Source organism: Anas platyrhynchos, chromosome 2 (genome assembly GCF_047663525.1).
Source record: "Anas platyrhynchos isolate ZD024472 breed Pekin duck chromosome 2, IASCAAS_PekinDuck_T2T, whole genome shotgun sequence".
In the NCBI taxonomy this organism is placed as follows: domain Eukaryota; kingdom Metazoa; phylum Chordata; class Aves; order Anseriformes; family Anatidae; genus Anas; species Anas platyrhynchos.
Genome location: NC_092588.1, coordinates 88,730,364 through 88,747,222, shown reverse-complemented (window position 1 = coordinate 88,747,222; position 16,859 = coordinate 88,730,364). Strand labels below are relative to the sequence as shown.

At 36.7% G+C, this 16,859-nt stretch overlaps 1 protein-coding gene across 6 annotated transcripts in view; it reads left to right on the top strand.

Moving 5' to 3' along the window:
* The window catches only part of ECI2 (enoyl-CoA delta isomerase 2), a 30,253-nt gene extending 13,591 nt beyond the window's left edge, over window positions 1–16,662 (top strand). For all 6 annotated transcript variants that reach the window (XM_005010716.6, XM_027451623.3, XM_027451624.3 and 3 more), the window contains 9 exons: window positions 3,095–3,257; window positions 4,520–4,618; window positions 6,578–6,769; window positions 7,625–7,694; window positions 9,105–9,207; window positions 10,661–10,781; window positions 14,075–14,164; window positions 15,154–15,297; window positions 16,121–16,662. In XM_005010716.6, the coding sequence (XP_005010773.3) occupies window positions 3,095–3,257; window positions 4,520–4,618; window positions 6,578–6,769; window positions 7,625–7,694; window positions 9,105–9,207; window positions 10,661–10,781; window positions 14,075–14,164; window positions 15,154–15,297; window positions 16,121–16,276 (1,138 nt within the window). In that variant the 3' untranslated portion in view covers window positions 16,277–16,662. The remainder of the gene's footprint in view (window positions 1–3,094; window positions 3,258–4,519; window positions 4,619–6,577; window positions 6,770–7,624; window positions 7,695–9,104; window positions 9,208–10,660; window positions 10,782–14,074; window positions 14,165–15,153; window positions 15,298–16,120) is intronic.
* The last annotated feature ends 197 nt before the right edge of the window (window positions 16,663–16,859 follow it).

Here is a 16,859-nt window from a genome sequence, read left to right as displayed (position 1 = left end):
AGAGTAGGAAGGATTCGGTGCCCCAGCAGGGGAGCGGTGGATGGAGGCAGGCAGTTTGTGTGTGGTGTGCTTGAGTTGAGCAGCCTCTTGCTCCTCTGTCCCTGTGGTTGTTGCTGTGTGGTCCCAGTGATGGCTGTGCTGCTGGGTGCTGGCAGGCGGTCCAGTCATCTCCTCACTCTTCACATCATCTGCATGGAGCCCAGGAGCTCTGTTCATGCCATCTGTGTGGCCCTCTGAAGAACGAGGGCCTGCCCAAGATGAGTGAAGTGTGAGATAACTTAATTTTTCTGTTGTGTTTTCATCCTTTGTTATTTGAATAGAGAAACAGTAGCAGTCAGCTTAGCCTTAACGTTTTGGAAACTGGTGATTGTCACTGATACATGGTGAGTGTTCTCTGAGATCAGAAGGCATAGAGAAAGGAATGAATCATAGATATCCTGCAGAGAACTGAGCTACAAGCAGCAGGGAAGAGATAGAAAGAAGAGGGCTTTTTTATAGCCATACTTTAATAAACAGCTAAGTTGCACGATCTCCTATGGCAAACCAGTGGGTAAGGAAAAGAAAAATAACACCAAAAGATAGTTTTTGAGATGGATAGATTATTTATTTTACCCAAAAAAAAAATTGTTGCTGAGAAGTAAAACTGGATATAACTAACAAAGCAAAGGAGTGTAGCTCTGTGTCCAGACTCATTGAAAGATTGTTCCACTTCTCCCCAGCCAGTTTTTTTTTTTGTTGTTCACCCAGTTGGTTGCTTCTCTTCTAACTTGTCTGCTTTGTGTCCTTAATAAAGAAGCCAAATCCAATATTCCCTTAACCTTGAACATACGTGTGTATGTACTTTCAGACTGGTAGCTGTGCCTTTGCCCTCTCCCCCTATCCTCAACTTGCGTTCATTTATGGTCACAAAAACATGGCTACTGTCAGATTGTATATTAAATAGCTAAAGTATTGTGTGACTGGACTCAAGCTATAGTGAAGTCAGGGCTGTCGTACATGGTGTAAAACTAAATTAAAAAATTGTGCTGCATAAACAGGTGATCTTGGGAGCAGTAGCATTCAAGTAATTCCCAACCTGGCTTAAAAATAAAATAAAAATTGTCTTTCTGCACTCTCATTTTGTTCTTCCTGTAAACATGATTTTAAAAACACACTTGGGGGTAGGATCTGAAAGTGAACATTGTGTTCTGTGACTTCAGGACAGACCACACAAAGAAGCTTAGTATTCAGAAACTTGTGTCTCTATCCACGTGGACACACTTTTTCCTGTGAAAGTGCTGGTACTGATGCTGAACGTGAAGTCCACAGGCTGATGGAATAGCTTCTCCATTGGGTGAGGGGTAAATTTTTATATCCTGCCACTGTCTTTGAGCACACACCAGTGTGCCTGAATGCCAGTTGAACTGGCAGGTGGTGAAACCACATTTGTCTGGGCTGTTTTAATAAAATCTGATCAACTGAAGTAAACAGACTTTCTGTGCCCACTGCCCTTTTTTTTTTTTTTTTTGGTAGTCAATTCCATTTTTTGTTATTCAGATATATTTATTTTTAATAGCATACAACTTTGAAGGAGTTACTAGAATTCTTTCTTTTTAATCATTGAAGGTGTAGGTTTCTATTGCTGTTTTCTGTGTATAACAGAAAATATTCTTTCCTTTTTTGTCATTCAACGTCAGCAGCCCCAGATAGGTAAACAGTGGGAACCTAGGATTCCTTCATACAGAAAGGCTCTAATAGGTGACAAAACCAGTAGATCTTCCAAACATTTTTACAAAATCTTGTATCTTTGTAAAATGGAAGAATAGCAAAATTAATTGCACATAGTGGGCCTTCTTCACATGTCTTGCCTGCACTTTTTGGCTTGCAACAGAAAATAAATTGTATTTATAAGAGCACTGACAATGCTTTTGGCATCCTCGTTGACAAATAGGTAGCACTTTTAAATTTCTCTAAAATTCTCATTATGTGCTTATGAAATGGCAGAATTTTCATGATAGGTAAGATTTTAAAGTTCAGGTTTGTAACTGAAATGCTAATGAATTAATGATTAAGCACTTAGTAAGTCTGCATTTTAGATAATCATTACTTTTTCGAATGTGACTATGACATCTCTCTTGTATGATGTTCTATCATGATGGCTGTGTCCGTAAAATAGAATGGGAAAAGATTTTTGTTTTTACTAACCTAGAGAAGAAACGTTGATACATACAATACTCACAATTTTAAAATAGTAAATATATTTACATATGTTGTAAATTAACCAAAGAAGGCTGAGACAGCATGCTTTTGCCATATTGAAACAAGTCAAAATTCTTAGACTACTTTTTTTTTTTTTAATTTTTATTTTTTATGGTGAAATTACCATTTTCCTGATGGAAAGGTCTTCCAGAATATTTAGACCTATTCTTACTTCATATGTCTATGGGATGTTTTATAACCAGTCCTTTTCTAAAGTACACTTTGAAATTAATCTTCGTTTTTGTTGAGAGAACCAGACCTTTAGATTACAGTACTTGGAGATAAAAAAGCACACAAATTTGAAAACATGACAAAAACATGGCAAAAAAAACAAACAAACAAACAAAAAAAAAAACAGACAAGATGCATAGTCTGTGATTCGTAGACACATAAAGCTGTTACGGTTGTGTACAGAGACTTAAATATATATTTACTTCTGTATTCATTTGTATATTCTGTATTCATATGGACATAACCTGTAGGACTCTGATTTATTTTAGAAACAGCAAAGTATTAGTTTACTGCTGCTGCCATTTAGTGGCAGTATACGATCATCTGCTGTATTGCTGCATGGTTTGTTTGTTGTCATCTGGCAGCATTGACTTTAGCACTTTTCATACCAGAGAGAGCTGGTGTGAGCTGTGGTGATCTCCAAAGGTTAATTATGTTGCAGCTGAACTAAAGCAACTTTCTTTTAATTTCCAATACCTAGCTTTCTTGTTGTTGTTTTGATCAGTGCAGGTAAAATATTTGCTGTTTTGCATTTATTTTAACTGCCTTAAAAAACAGCATATTTGTTTCTCTCCTAGTCTTAAACAAAAAACAAGTAATGATATTTTTTCCCACTTACTGACAGGCAAGCGCAAGCTGTTTGTATTCCAGCAGTTCACCTGCACATGACTACAGCCACCATGCAAGTCAGCCAGAAAGACTTTGAAAAGGCTCAAGAACAGCTGAAGCTTTTGAAAAAGGATCCAGGGAATGAAACTAAGTTGAAACTCTATGCTTTGTTTAAACAGGTAGGCTTAAATTCCATTTTTTGTAAGAGGCATTTATAAGCTGAGGGGATGGACCTGTAAAATATATTATTAAAATACAAGTTGTTCAAATGTGTTGTCTTAACAATTTCTTCAGGTGCTCAAATTATATTCCTGACATGCTAGTCCCTCAGGCTCTGCCTGAATTCTACATGTGGCCAGAACTATTACATCTTATAAGTCATGATTTAAATATAAACTGCTATTCAAAGAAATAGAGCCAAATTACATCCAGTTTGTGATGTCTTCCATATAATGTAGCATATATTGATGCAATGACGCAGGAAAACTGCTTGTGCCTGGAAAAAAAAAAAAGAAAAGAGAATGCCACATGCTTCCTCTTGAATTTTTCATCTATTGTCAGTCAACTGGTCCTATACTACAGTGATGTAAATATTTGAAGGTTGCTTTTGGTTGTTGTGGCAAGCTTTTTTGTCTGTTTGTTTTGTTTTTAATTCAAGAAGCTGTTCTCCCAGGTTGATCCTGAGTGAAGGTTGTCCTTTACTACCCATGGAAGCAGACCTATGTAGAAGTAGTTGCTCTTAAGGGTATTTGTACTGGTATCTGGGGAAGCATTTGTGGATCAGGGTTAATACATGCTGTGGCTTCTTACGCTGAAGAAGACAATCAATTGCTCCTTAAAATAAAAGCTTAAAGACAGTAAAGACTGTTCCACGTAATTTCACTAATTAATAATAGTGAGCTCATAAACAAGTCCTTTCTCATCTTCCATTCTAAATACCTCTCTGATACTGTGCTTTTACTTCAGGAAAACTGGTCGTAAAATACTTCAGGAACTCTGGAACCTTTGCAGGTCAACTGCTCCAATGCTCTTGCTCATACTAAGGTTAACTTTGAAGTGAGATCCAACTTCATAGATCTTATCCAGTGGTTTCTTAGTTCACACAACTTACAAGTTTTTAACTCTATTTTTAAATATAAAAAATCCACAATTTTGAAATAAGGTGCTGAGAACTTACAGGTGTGGGCATCTTGGAAACGAATGTTTCATATTGGTTAGATACATCTGAAGGCCTAATACCAGGTGTTAGAAAATAGCAGACAGTGGATATTTCAAGGCATATGAACTGTCTGAATATTGCCTGGCCACTAGGAATTCCTTCTGTCTCAGAGATGAATTCTGTATTGTGAGCACGTAACAGTCCTAACAGTCATCATCTTTTTCTACCAAGGTACCTGAAACGTAACCAGAGGTTTAAATATTTGTTTCACTCTCTTTTCAGGCTACTGAGGGTCCCTGCAATTCTCCAAAGCCAGGTATGCTGGACTTTGTCAAGAAAGCCAAATGGGATGCATGGAATTCTCTTGGCAATTTGTCTCAGGTGACAATACCTGTAATTTCACTTGGCTGAACTCTGTCTTGAAGTGCCTGATCTGTGAATGAATGGCTGATGTCTAAACATACCCTGTTAGTTGAGTGACTGCTTCAGACACCACAATGATTTGCACTGTATTCTACAGCCATTTCAATACTAAAGAGATTTGAGGTGTTTTTACTGCAAAATTTAAATTATCAATAACAGCTTGTGTCAGTATAAAAGGTCTTGTATATAAGGTGACTTTAATAAAACACAGTTTTTCATACTATGTTGTATTCTGCTGTTCCCTTTAAGAAAAATGGATTGAGTCTCTCACTTCGTACGACTCCTTACAACAAAGAACAAATTTGTGAATCCAGTATGATTTTGAAAATGTTGTCACTTTAAGAAGTTGGTCTCTTATACTGCTGACTAAGACTAGAAAAAAGTGGCTGTAAAAATGATGTATTGAGAGCTCCTTTTTATGCTTGATCAGTATATCCTGACTTTCTTAATACCTTGCATACCTTAATAATACCCTTTTAATACCTTTCATACCTTAATACCTTTAGAAAAGTATTTTTCAAGTGAAGCAAGCAGGAAGAACATAAATACAAAAAAATGTAGGTGTTCTCTTTCTATGCAGACTTGCATAATTCTGACGTTGCACATAGCTGCCACAGTTTCTTCATCTAGTAGTAAATGAAGGAAACAAGGTTTATAACACGTCTCTGTTGTTACTGCATTAGGTCTGCTGTTCAGGAATAGTTTGACTGACTCTGGTCAGTCAAAGATATTACTTAATACAGGATTGGTTTTTGTGATCTTTTTATTTTGTGTGTGTGTAGTTTGTTTGTTCATTTGTTTGTTTTAAATGAGCTTGCATAATTTCATGAGCATAACATCCTTGTATGGGAGGAACTCAGGGAGTCCAGGCTATCACCGGGGAGGGTTTCTGAGAAAGAGTAGGAGTTTAAAAAATAAAATAAAAGAAAATAAATTTGTGAGGGCTTTTTGGAGTATTTACAAAAATTGTTCTGGGGGTATTTACAAATACATTAAGTGTGGGAGACAGAGGGATTTGGCCAACCTCTTTTCAGTGGTTTGCGGGGACAGGACAAGGGGCAATGGCCACAAGATGGAGCACAGGAAGTTCCACACCAACATGTGAAAGAACTTCACAATGAATCACAGAATTTCTAGGTTGGAAGAGACCTCAAGATCATCGAGTCCAACCTCTGACCTAACGCTAACAGTCCCCACTAAAACATATCCCTACGCTCTACATCTACATGAGGGTGATGGAGCACTGGAACAGGCTGCCCAGGGAGGTTGTGGAGTCTCCTTCTCTGCAGATATTCAAGGCCCATCTGGATGCCTACCTGGGCAGCTTGCTCTAAGGAACCTGCTTTGGCAGGGGGGTTGGACTCAATGATCTCTTGAGGTCCCTTCCAACCCCTACAGTTCTGTGATTCTGTGATGGTATGTTTAGCATTTTCATTTTATTTGGTTTGGTTTTCTTTTAGTAATAGCCAATAAACACCTAAGGAAAAGAACTTATTCTTAAAGTTGTTGTAGAGAGGGAATAAATCTAATATGCTAAAGATTACAGAGGTGTTCAAAGTATATTAACTTTTCAAGAAAATAGGTTGAAAAAACAAGCTCCTTTAAATCACTGCTTACTGTAGAAATAAGGAGGCAGAATACTTTAAACTTTTGTACGTCATGCTTATGTTAAATCATAATTAGTTCTTCAAACAATTTAAAAATGTCATGTACCCATTTCAGCAACATTTTTCTGTTGGAGTTTTTTTTTTTCTGTTGTATTTTCTGTTGGAGATTTTCTTTTTGTTTTGCCCTGAAGAGCATTCTTCCCCTTTTGTTGTTGTAGGTACTAATTTCATGAATAGCATAACAAAGTGGTTCAGATTCCAGCATTTGATAACTGTGTATTGTTATTTTATTTGTTTTGTTTTATTACAGGATAATGCTAGACAGAAATATACTGAACTTGTCTCAAGTCTGATCTCTGCAGAATCTGCTGGCCAGACAAAAGATGCTTCTCCGGAAGAGAGCAGACATGGTGGCTATGAAACCATAATTGTTACCACCAAAAACAATATCACAAAGATAATGTTCAACCGACCTGAAAGGAAAAATGCTATCAATCATCAGGTAAAGAAATGAATTTGGGAGACTTATTGATTTTTTTTTGTTTTCTCTTTCCTGGTTAAGTTACTTAAGTTTTTCAAGAGCCATTGCTACAGGTTTAGCAGGTTTAGAAGGCTGATGGTCTGAATTTTATGAGAGCTTAGTGTGTTAACTCCTATGACTCCTATGAATGAAGATCCAGTACAAAATCAAACTACTCTGCTAATATTTTGCAAATTGGGCTTTTCTGTGTCTTTTTTAAATCTTTCCTTCCCCCCTTCCCAAATTAGTGCACATTATGGTCTATGCTAAATTAAAATGGCAAACTACAAGAAGGCTAGCTTCTTTTATGGAGATAACATTTGACTGCAGCCTTGCTTGTAACACAGCATATATGCAGCCTACTTTGGCTTAGCAGTGTCATATGTAGGTCTAGATAATAGTCCTGTTCTCATGGTTATCTCCATGAGGAAATTTATGCTGTTGGAAATAACATGATCATCCTATTTCAGAACTGCAAAGATACCAGAAAAGGGATTTCACCCCACTGCAGCTAATTCTTTAATTGATTATTTTACCCATTTAGACTGCTTCTCAGGTCTTAAAATTAACTGTTTCACATGAATGTGCATTTTCTAAGGGACCTTATTTTGACCTTGAGATTTGCATTTGAAGTCTGAGTATTGCAAGCACGTGTCTTTATGGTGAGAAATAATACTTCAAATGCAATACTTAACTTTCTGTGTATGGAAATTTTCTTCATACTTAAATGGACCATAATTAAACTGTCACTCAGGTTCCTTGTTGTCAGTGTGAATCTTCTTTTTATGGTCTTTTACAGCATCACAGTTTTAATTTGTTGATTTACCTTTTATGCAGATGTACAGAGAAATTATCAAAGCACTTCATGAAGCTGGCAAAGATGATTCTACCATAGCAGTTATTACAGGTACAATACTTAATATGCCTTTCTTAGATTTGTTGTATGCAAAAGTACACTACTGACACAAACTATTTATCTTATGTTTAGACTAAGACAGAATTACCTAAGTGGGAAAATTCTTTCCTCTAGTATAGACAAAAGATTTTTTTTGAAAGTGTTTTGGCAAAATTCTTTCAAGATGGTGTTTAAGATACTTCAGCAAGCTTGCTGTTACATCAAAACATCTTTCTGAGATCAGAAGATAGACATGGGATACTCATGAGGACTTTATTACTTTTGAGTAGCCAATACATCTGCTCTGTGGCATCTTCGCTACTGCTTTTGGAGCTCATTCCTATGGATTTAGTCAATTTTCTCTACTTCTGTGATACATTGGAACATATTAAAAGGAAGCCCCTCAAATCCTGCTCTGGCATGCCCAAGAGAAAGCTTACACTACATATTTACCTATTTACATATTTATCAGAAAAACTGATACTTCACTTTGATTCTTCTGTGGCAGCCATAGGAATGGATTTACCACAGAAGCTGCAACCTGGCCCAGCTGATACAAATCCCAGTCACCAGATGTGTGATGTGTACAGCCAGATGACTGCAGCTATAATGTGAAAGGGAAGCCCAAATTCATGTCCCATTTCAAGTAATCGTTAAGAGCACTGCAGCATAAAGTAGTGGATGTGCTAAACAATGAGAAGTCCCATCTTATGAATGTCCTTACGGAACCTAGGATTATTTGGACAATTAAATCATGTAGTCTAGCTTTTAAATACTCTTTGTGTTTTCGTGGTGCCTCAAACTCTCTTATACTTTCCCTAGTAGGATATCTGTTTCTTATTAAAAAATACATCTTTCAGTACCATGATTTCAATGCAGTGATGTCATTCTTATCCTTAGAATGCTCCGCCGTTTTCTTAGTGTGTCATAATGAAGGTGAAACTTGCACAACATATTAAAAGGGTTATACTGAGTCCTTTCACAGTTTGAAGGGGAATGAAGGAAGATGTGCAAACTTACATTTCCATTTTCACGTTTAAAAAGAGAAGTTTCTAATTTGTTACTATGCGAATGATTGTGAATTGATTGCTCAGAAAAAAAAAACACTGAGCAAGTACGCAGGGAAAGAAAATATGTGTATTTCTCAACTGACAATGTTACAGAAAATAGATTTTTTTCCTCTTAAATCTTTTGAATTTAACATTTTTTAACCCTTTGTTTTTCAATAAAACATTAGTCAACACATTTTATACTGTAGATGTCCTTTAAGGTACTGTTTATACTTTGAGACACTCTCTCTAATTACTTAATAGCATTAGATGCATTTAATTAAATTCTTTTGTAAATGTAGAAAATGAAAGATTTTCTTCTATTACCTACTCAGAAACCGTTGGTGCATTTATTTACATCTGTTCTCTGCAGGAAATGGAGAGTACTATACTAGTGGAAATGACCTGAATAATTTTGCTAATGTCAAACCCAATGAAATGGAGAAGATGGCAAAAGATGGAGCAGTATTACTCAAGTAATTGGAGCAGAATTACTCGAGAACCTCTTGGTTTCATACACACATAAATTACTGTGATGGGTAAAATATAATTTGCAGGCATTGTTAGAAAACATGACAGTGGGGCCCCACTTATGCTACGATATGTCCTATTAGATGACTGTGCCTAAAAACTCACCATGTATATAAACAAAAAAGAGTGGGAAAAGTAGCATTCTTCACCTGAAATAAATGAAGAAATGTGATGTGTTTTAGAAATCTTGTAAAGTAATCTTTTTAAGTACGGTGATGCTATAGACTAGATTTTTTTTTTAACTCCCAAAGTACATGCAGATACATTGACAAAGACATGCTTTTGACTGTGTATTTCATAACTTTTTCCTTTTCTATTTAAGTAGATTTCATCTTTTTTACTTCTGTATGTGATTATTACATCCGAAAGATATTTGCAGGTTGGATTGCTTTCTCAAGCATTTGCAATTGATGTAAAATCTGAAATACACAGAAAGGCAAATAATATTTAAGATTTATAATTCAAATATGAACTGCAAGTGAAGTGCTCAGTGTTGTGGCTTTTCTTAGGCAAGCTGTCTGTGGATCACAGTTGCCTGTTACAAAGTGATAATGATGGATTCCGAATCTATTGCAAAAACAGTAGTTAGCAGGATCTGGCAAGTGTTCCAGTGTGCAGTGATCTGTAGGGTATTTAATATGATGCATAGTCTTGCATGCATTTCATGATCTTTCTTCTAGATTTTGTGGGAAGACTGTATATTTTAAGCTGTTAATATTACACAAGCACAATGGATGCAAAGAGATGCCAGAGAAGCGAAGTCTTTACAACAATGTTCACTTTATCAAAAGATTATGTTTTTGAGAATATATTTTGCACTTCTTGGAAGAAGTAGTAGCTGTCAGAAGAAACAAAGCAATGTTTCTCAAACCTCTTCAGAACAGCACTGGGGAATTCTTTGTTATATTAGCATCACAACTTTTGTATCTGCTGGGGCTTCAGTGTAGAATAGAAATCTGTGAAGTAAAGGCTATTGCAAGAGTAGAATTGGGATGAATATGTAGGCAGGTGGATAGATCGAGCCAAAGACTGTTTAGTTTGTGAGCTGTATTCAGTAACACTAAAGAAAATGGCATTTTAAGAACTTGACTTCAGTAACTGAGAGGTTAATGTACGTGTTTGATTCTCTGTTGGAAAGGAGACACGGGTATTTCAAATAGCTCTTATTTTCCTTCTTAGTATTCATTTGGGACAGGGTGTACAACGTGCTGCATAGGATAGAGCTTATGGTTTTTGTAGTATTTTTTTTATATGTGTTATGTAGTATTTTTTGTAGCTTATGTTTTTTTTTTTTTTTTTTGCAGTATCTAAGACTGTTTTGAAACAGTCTTAGTTTCTGGTTTACGAAAGAGACTAGGATGTATCTCACTGTTACATTCTGATTCTCCTTCTTCATAGGGAGTTCGTGAGTTCTTTTATTGATTTTCCTAAACCACTGATTGCTGTGGTGAATGGCCCAGCTATTGGGATCTCTGTAACACTCCTTGGGTTGTGTGACATTGTCTACGCTTCTGACAGGGTGAGTACTTTACAGTCCTGATCCCAAGAAAAGTCTTTAGGGCGCCTTGTGTAGCAAATGTTATTTGTTGCGGGGTAGTCTGACAGAAAAGAGCACACATGTGTAAATGCTTTTTCTATCACATTGAGGGACACCTTTATTAATTACCAGCGTAGCATCGTGCATCAACCAGTGCTTAACATGCATGGAATTGCTGTGCTGTAGCTATGATTATCAAGGTACTGACTCCAGTTTAGAAAGTCTTTACTGTGTTCTTTATGGTATCAGTGGGTACAGCAAAGGGTAGTTGATGTGAAATGGTAATTGTAGGGGCCCTTCTCAGGTGTGGGAGGGAGAGACAAAATATTGTTATGGAATTGAAGAGCAGTATCTGGTATTTCATCTAATCTGTGTTATAAGATAAATTCAAAAGCTTTGTTTATCCAGCTCAAGATTCCTTCTAAGATAATTTGCCAAATATACAACCAAAAGATAAATTAAAGTATAGCACAGAATTACATTATATAGTTTATTTTTTATGCTCTCTGCTGTTTGTCTGTGTAAGGTTATTAAACAGAACTTAACCCAAGGTGTTAATTAATTTTAGGTGAGCTATTGCTTGCATAAGTGTCTGTGATGAATAGTACTTTGACTCCTGCTTCAGCACTGTGTCAGATTTTTCCTCAAAGTTTCTGCTGGATTGGCTTTGTCACTATGAGACTTAGGAAAATTGAGCTGCAAGGTCCCACTTGCCCCAAAAGAGGGGCACAGAGGGACACAGCTATGGCTGTGTCACTCCTGACATAGGCACGAGCATAATGTACGTGATGTATTCAATCTATTCCAGTCCGTAGATCTCTTCTTTTACCAGGAGGTTGTTGGATTCTCCCTCTTCCTCCTTTCCAATCTGATCTTTTCTTGCTGCAAGGTGAACATATTGATTCTTGTTCTTGGGTCTGACAGACTATTTTCATCCTCCTTTGCAATAACCTTCAGTATATACTTAGGCTGTTAGATACATGTATATCTCTTGATCTCTTTGTTGTTTTTTCAGTCGAACAGCCCCAGTTCATTTAGGTTTTTCCTCATGTGCTTTCTCAGGCCTGCAGTTGTATTCCTCTGTACTCTTTCCAGTTGTTCCATGTCTCTCTTTAAGCATAATAAATTCAGTACATAAAGGGAGCTAACAAAAAAGATGAAGAGTGACTTCTTACACAGGCAGGTAGGCATAGGACAAAAGGTAATGACTTTAAAATAAAAGAGGGTAGGTTTAAATCAGATACAAGGAAGAAATTTAACTTTGAGGGCATTTTGAGGCACTGGAGCAGGTTGCCAAGAGAAGCAGTGGATGCCCCATCCCTGGAGTGTTCAAGGCCAGGCAGGATGGGACTTTGGGCAACCTGGTGTGGTGGGAGGTGTCCCTGCCCATGGCCGGGGGATGAAACTGTACATGCTTTGAGGTCCCTTCAAACTCAATCCATTCTGTGATGATAATAGTAGAAACTGGACACATTACTTCAGCTTGTGTCCTACCGATGCAAAGTAGAACAGAAAAACTCCACATTTTGCACATTTCTGTTTTTACATCCCAGAATGTCACTGGATTTATGTACTTGTGATCTACTGTAACCCCTGGATTCTTTACTGTAGAGTTGCCAGTTAAAGAGTTGTTCCTATCACATATTGTATACGGAGTTACTCTTGCCAAACTTGTCCATAGTAAATAATGCATTTTTCCTACTTGTCCAATTTATTGAGGCTATTTTGAATTTTAATCACTTCCCACTCAGCATAGTATCTGCTGCATCCATAAATTTAATCCAAATAATCATTAAATATTTTGTCCTCTTGGTAGTATCATTCTATCTTGAATAGTTTGAGATTCATACTTAAACTTCCTTTTACTACTCATGTGCATAATAATTGGTAAATGCATTTTATTTTTACTCTGTATTTCTATTTTTTTAATCTCTGTATACCTATATTAGTTTCATCCTTGGTCATTTGATGTAGTCTTCACTTCCTGTGTACTTGTATTTAAAGTCAGTGAAGAGCTTGTGACTTAGCTGGGACAATTCTGTTAGTTAGTACCTTCCTATCTGCACAGGGACAGCTCTTGCTTGAGGATTTCTGTAGGGTCTCACAAAGCTTTCCTATGTACAGTTTTATTGAGGTCTTCTCAAAGATGACTGTTCAATCTTCTTCCCTTTGCAGGATTGTGAACTTTATACAGTAAGGTCAGCTTTGTCCAAATTATATTTTACTTTCACATTCTCCACTCGTTTGGTTTAGGCACTAATGGCCTACTTCAGAAGTGCCCAAGTTTGTTGTATCCAGGCTCTGGTTTTATTCCCAGCCAGGTATTTACAAAGCAGACACATTTATGGAGCAGTGCATGGCCCAGCCTGACATCCTGGGGGGTGGAGTGGTGTGAATGTCAGATATGAATGCCTTTTGCACTGGATTTGGCTCCAGTTCCTGGAGCACCATTTTATAACCCCATGCCAAAGCAGGACCAGTTACACTAGCCTGTATCCCTGCAAAGGCTGTCTAACACTTTCTTACAGACATTCAATGATTCAATGTCCCATTTTTGTTAGGAAACCTATTGATCTGTCCTACAGTATAGCCATCCACGTTACAGTACAAGATAGTTACCTTCTATTACAGTGAAAGTTGTATTAGTAGTGTGTGCTCTTCATCTATCAGTTCATATTTTAAAATGGCACGCCTTTTGTCTTCCTTGCTTAAAATTGATGTGAATTGTCAAAACATGAACTTCTGTAGTTAAGTTTTAACTTGCAGTTAGGGTATTGATACATTTCTGCCACAGATTTTTTTCAAAATTCCATAAAATTTAAGAGAGGATTCAATGACCTGAGTTTTTCAGCAGTAGAATAAATTTAGTATGCCTTCAGAAAGCAAAACTCTTTTTACATCGTAAGCTATTTGGGCTATGCATTTAATAACTTTTAGGGCAGATGTGTATGAGCATCCTTTCTGTAAAGATTTTGCATGTGCAGACTAATTTTACCAAGCACTCCATTCAAATAATGTAATTTCATCAATGGGAATGATAAGGGAATTGAGTTATACAGACTAAGTCAGCTCTTGTGTGCATTGAGAGGATGAAGCTGTGTTACCAAATAATATTTAAAACCTACTGTGGTAATGGTTCAAATGTATTTCTGGTGAATTCTTTTACAGTAGAAGTTTTCAAATTAAAACTAAATCCTAGCACTTCAGTCTCATGCTCAAGTTGTAAGCCTTGCTTTGTTTTTTTCTTTTTTTTTTTTTTTTTTTAATTTTTCCAGGCTACATTTCATACTCCATTTAGTCAACTTGGACAGAGTCCAGAAGGATGTTCTTCTTACCTGTTTCCAAAAATCATGGGCTTAGCCAAGGTAAGGACATCTGCAATATACATGGGACCTTCTGACCTCTGTGTGTTGGTATCATCCAAACGTTAGAGCAAATGGAGTCACAACAAGAGTCCTCGAGGAGAACTCCAGTTCACATCTTTTGAACCAAAGATTAAAAAAAATATAATGACAGCATCAGCACAGGCACCTTAACACCTTAGACACTTGGAAGTTTTCTTTTTTATGGTGTCCTTCACCTTTCTGAGACTGTTTCTATACAGTGAAAGGTTGTATCTTTCTTCCAGCTATAGGAGGAAATGAAGTAAAGAATGTGTTGGTTTTTTCTTTTAAAAAAAAAAAAAAAAAAAAAAAAAAGAAAATGGAGTGCACACAAGAAATATCTTGGTAGACTGTCTTTATGAGGCAAGGGAGCAACTGCCAAAATTGCTTCTGCTAGCCTTGTGGGAAGTTAGTGTATTCAGCCATTCCTTCAGACATCAGCGTGATGCAATTGATTTATTCATTAACTTGCAGACCTTTGATGTCATCTATTCTGTTGTAACATACGCGGGCCTTCTGATTTTCTTTCATAGGCTTATTTTCTCTGTCTGCTATAGAAATAAGGCTTTCTTGTTCCCACAGAATAAAATCCAGATGGTTTAAACCTAGCTGATATCCTTGCTTATGTTAATATAACGTGTTTCTGTTGAGTAGGATCTAAATGTGTAAGGAGTAGAGCAAGTGCTTCATAAATGTGAAGGCATCAAGGATAGTCTATTCATTGAGATGTGAAGCCTTCATCCTTGGAATTGCTCAAAACTTAACAGGCTTCCCAGGACTGTGTCCTGCTTGAGGAGGAGGTTTCCACTAGAGATCCCTTCGATCCTCATCTGTGATTCTCTGCCCTTTTCAGAGGGCAGACTGTAATAAGCAAGAGACTGAAACAAATGTGACTTGGAAGCTTGTATCTTTCCTGTCACATTCCGTAAGTCTTGTCCTGTTGACTCACATTCTGTTTTTTTTTTATTTAGGCAAACGAGATGTTGCTTTTCAATAAAAAGCTGACTGCTGCTCAAGCCTGTGCTTGGGGACTTGTGACTGAAGTTTTCCCCGATGGGACTTTCCAGAAGGAAGTTTGGGAAAGGTTAAAAGCTTATGCGAGCCTCCCCAAAAATGTCAGTACTCTAAATTCTTCTCTATCTTGTAAGCTTCTAGCATTCCCAGCCCTCCTGCCAAATTCATCCTGTCACCCTTAACTGAAATAACAAAGCTGAATGTATTTTGCTTCAAGCACAGATCTGTCCCTCTGCTGCCAGGTGACAGATACTTCTCTTCTACTCTGCCTGAATTTAATACAATGCACTTTACACAGAGACTCAATGGCTGAAAAGCCTTTAAAAATTAGCAATTTAATCCATTTGCAGGCTAGGTACAGTTTGGATTGCTTATCTTAGCTTTTTATTTTAGCATTAGTTTATGTTTAATCAGTTTACCACTGATTCTACGATATTTATTGTACTAACTGTGCACTGTGGATGCTCAAGCTGAAGCTGTTTGACTTTACTTTTTGCTGAATTCAGTCATCCTGCTCACTAGTTTAGGTTTTGCAAGACTACTTAAGTTACAATTGTATTACATTACGCAGGACAAGAGGAGATACTTCTGCCAACTCCTGATAATGTCAATTACATTTGACACTGCAGATAGCTGAACAGGTTTCACTTCTTATGCTCACCTACTCTGATTATGAGCCCTACTAAGTAGGCTGCTGTTTTGCTCCCCATGAACCTCCACCTTATTACTCTTAGTAATTAAATGTAGTAGTCTACTTTCAGCTTAAAGATTGACTAACAGCTAGAAGGTGCAATGTTAATACAGCTCAGTTTGATTTCTGATGTGTTTATTGTGCTATTTTTTATGAAATCTGAATATATTGAGAACATAACTTCCTGATGTTCCTCACTGCATTCAAATATTATTTTCCTCTTTCTCCTTCAGTCCTTGGCAGTGTCAAAGCAACTGTTAAGAAGTATGGAAAAGGAGAAGCTCCATGCAGTTAACAGTAAAGAGTGTGAAGTACTCAAGGAGAGATGGTTATCTGATGAATGTCTAAATGCTATTGTCAGCTTCTTTCAGAGGAAATCAAAACTATAATCTTCACCAGCAGAGCAGTTCACCTTCTGGCAATAGCCTTATCTACCTTTATCCTTAATAAACTTTCTCTACAAATAGTAATTCTTATACCTTTTGGTGTGGTATATTCTGTACTGAGTACTGGATTAAAACTGTTTAATGAAATTAATACAGCTTTATGTGCCTTGGATCTGTTATGTTTTAGGTTTGGGAAAAAAGGTTAATTATTCTGTAGGCAGCAGAGATGTTTCTGAATGATATTAAAGCAGATTGTCTTTGAAAAGAAGCAACAAATTCAACAGCAGCATATGTTGACAGCTTTTCAGTGATTTCTAATGAGCAATTCTTTTTATTCCTCTATGGAGAAGAAAATACTGTATTATCGAAAAATAAATATAAGTATTTAATTAGTGTTGTGCTGGTCATTACTACTTCTGTTAAACATCCTCAGTGAGAAGGAAAGTAACTCCTGAAAGTGTATTAATATAATACTCTTACAAAGAAGTATTCACTTGAGAGGCTGTGTCATAAACTATTTACCTGGTAGGGATTATGGGCATCTTCTTAATTTTGTTGTTTAGAATACTAAAAATATATATATTAT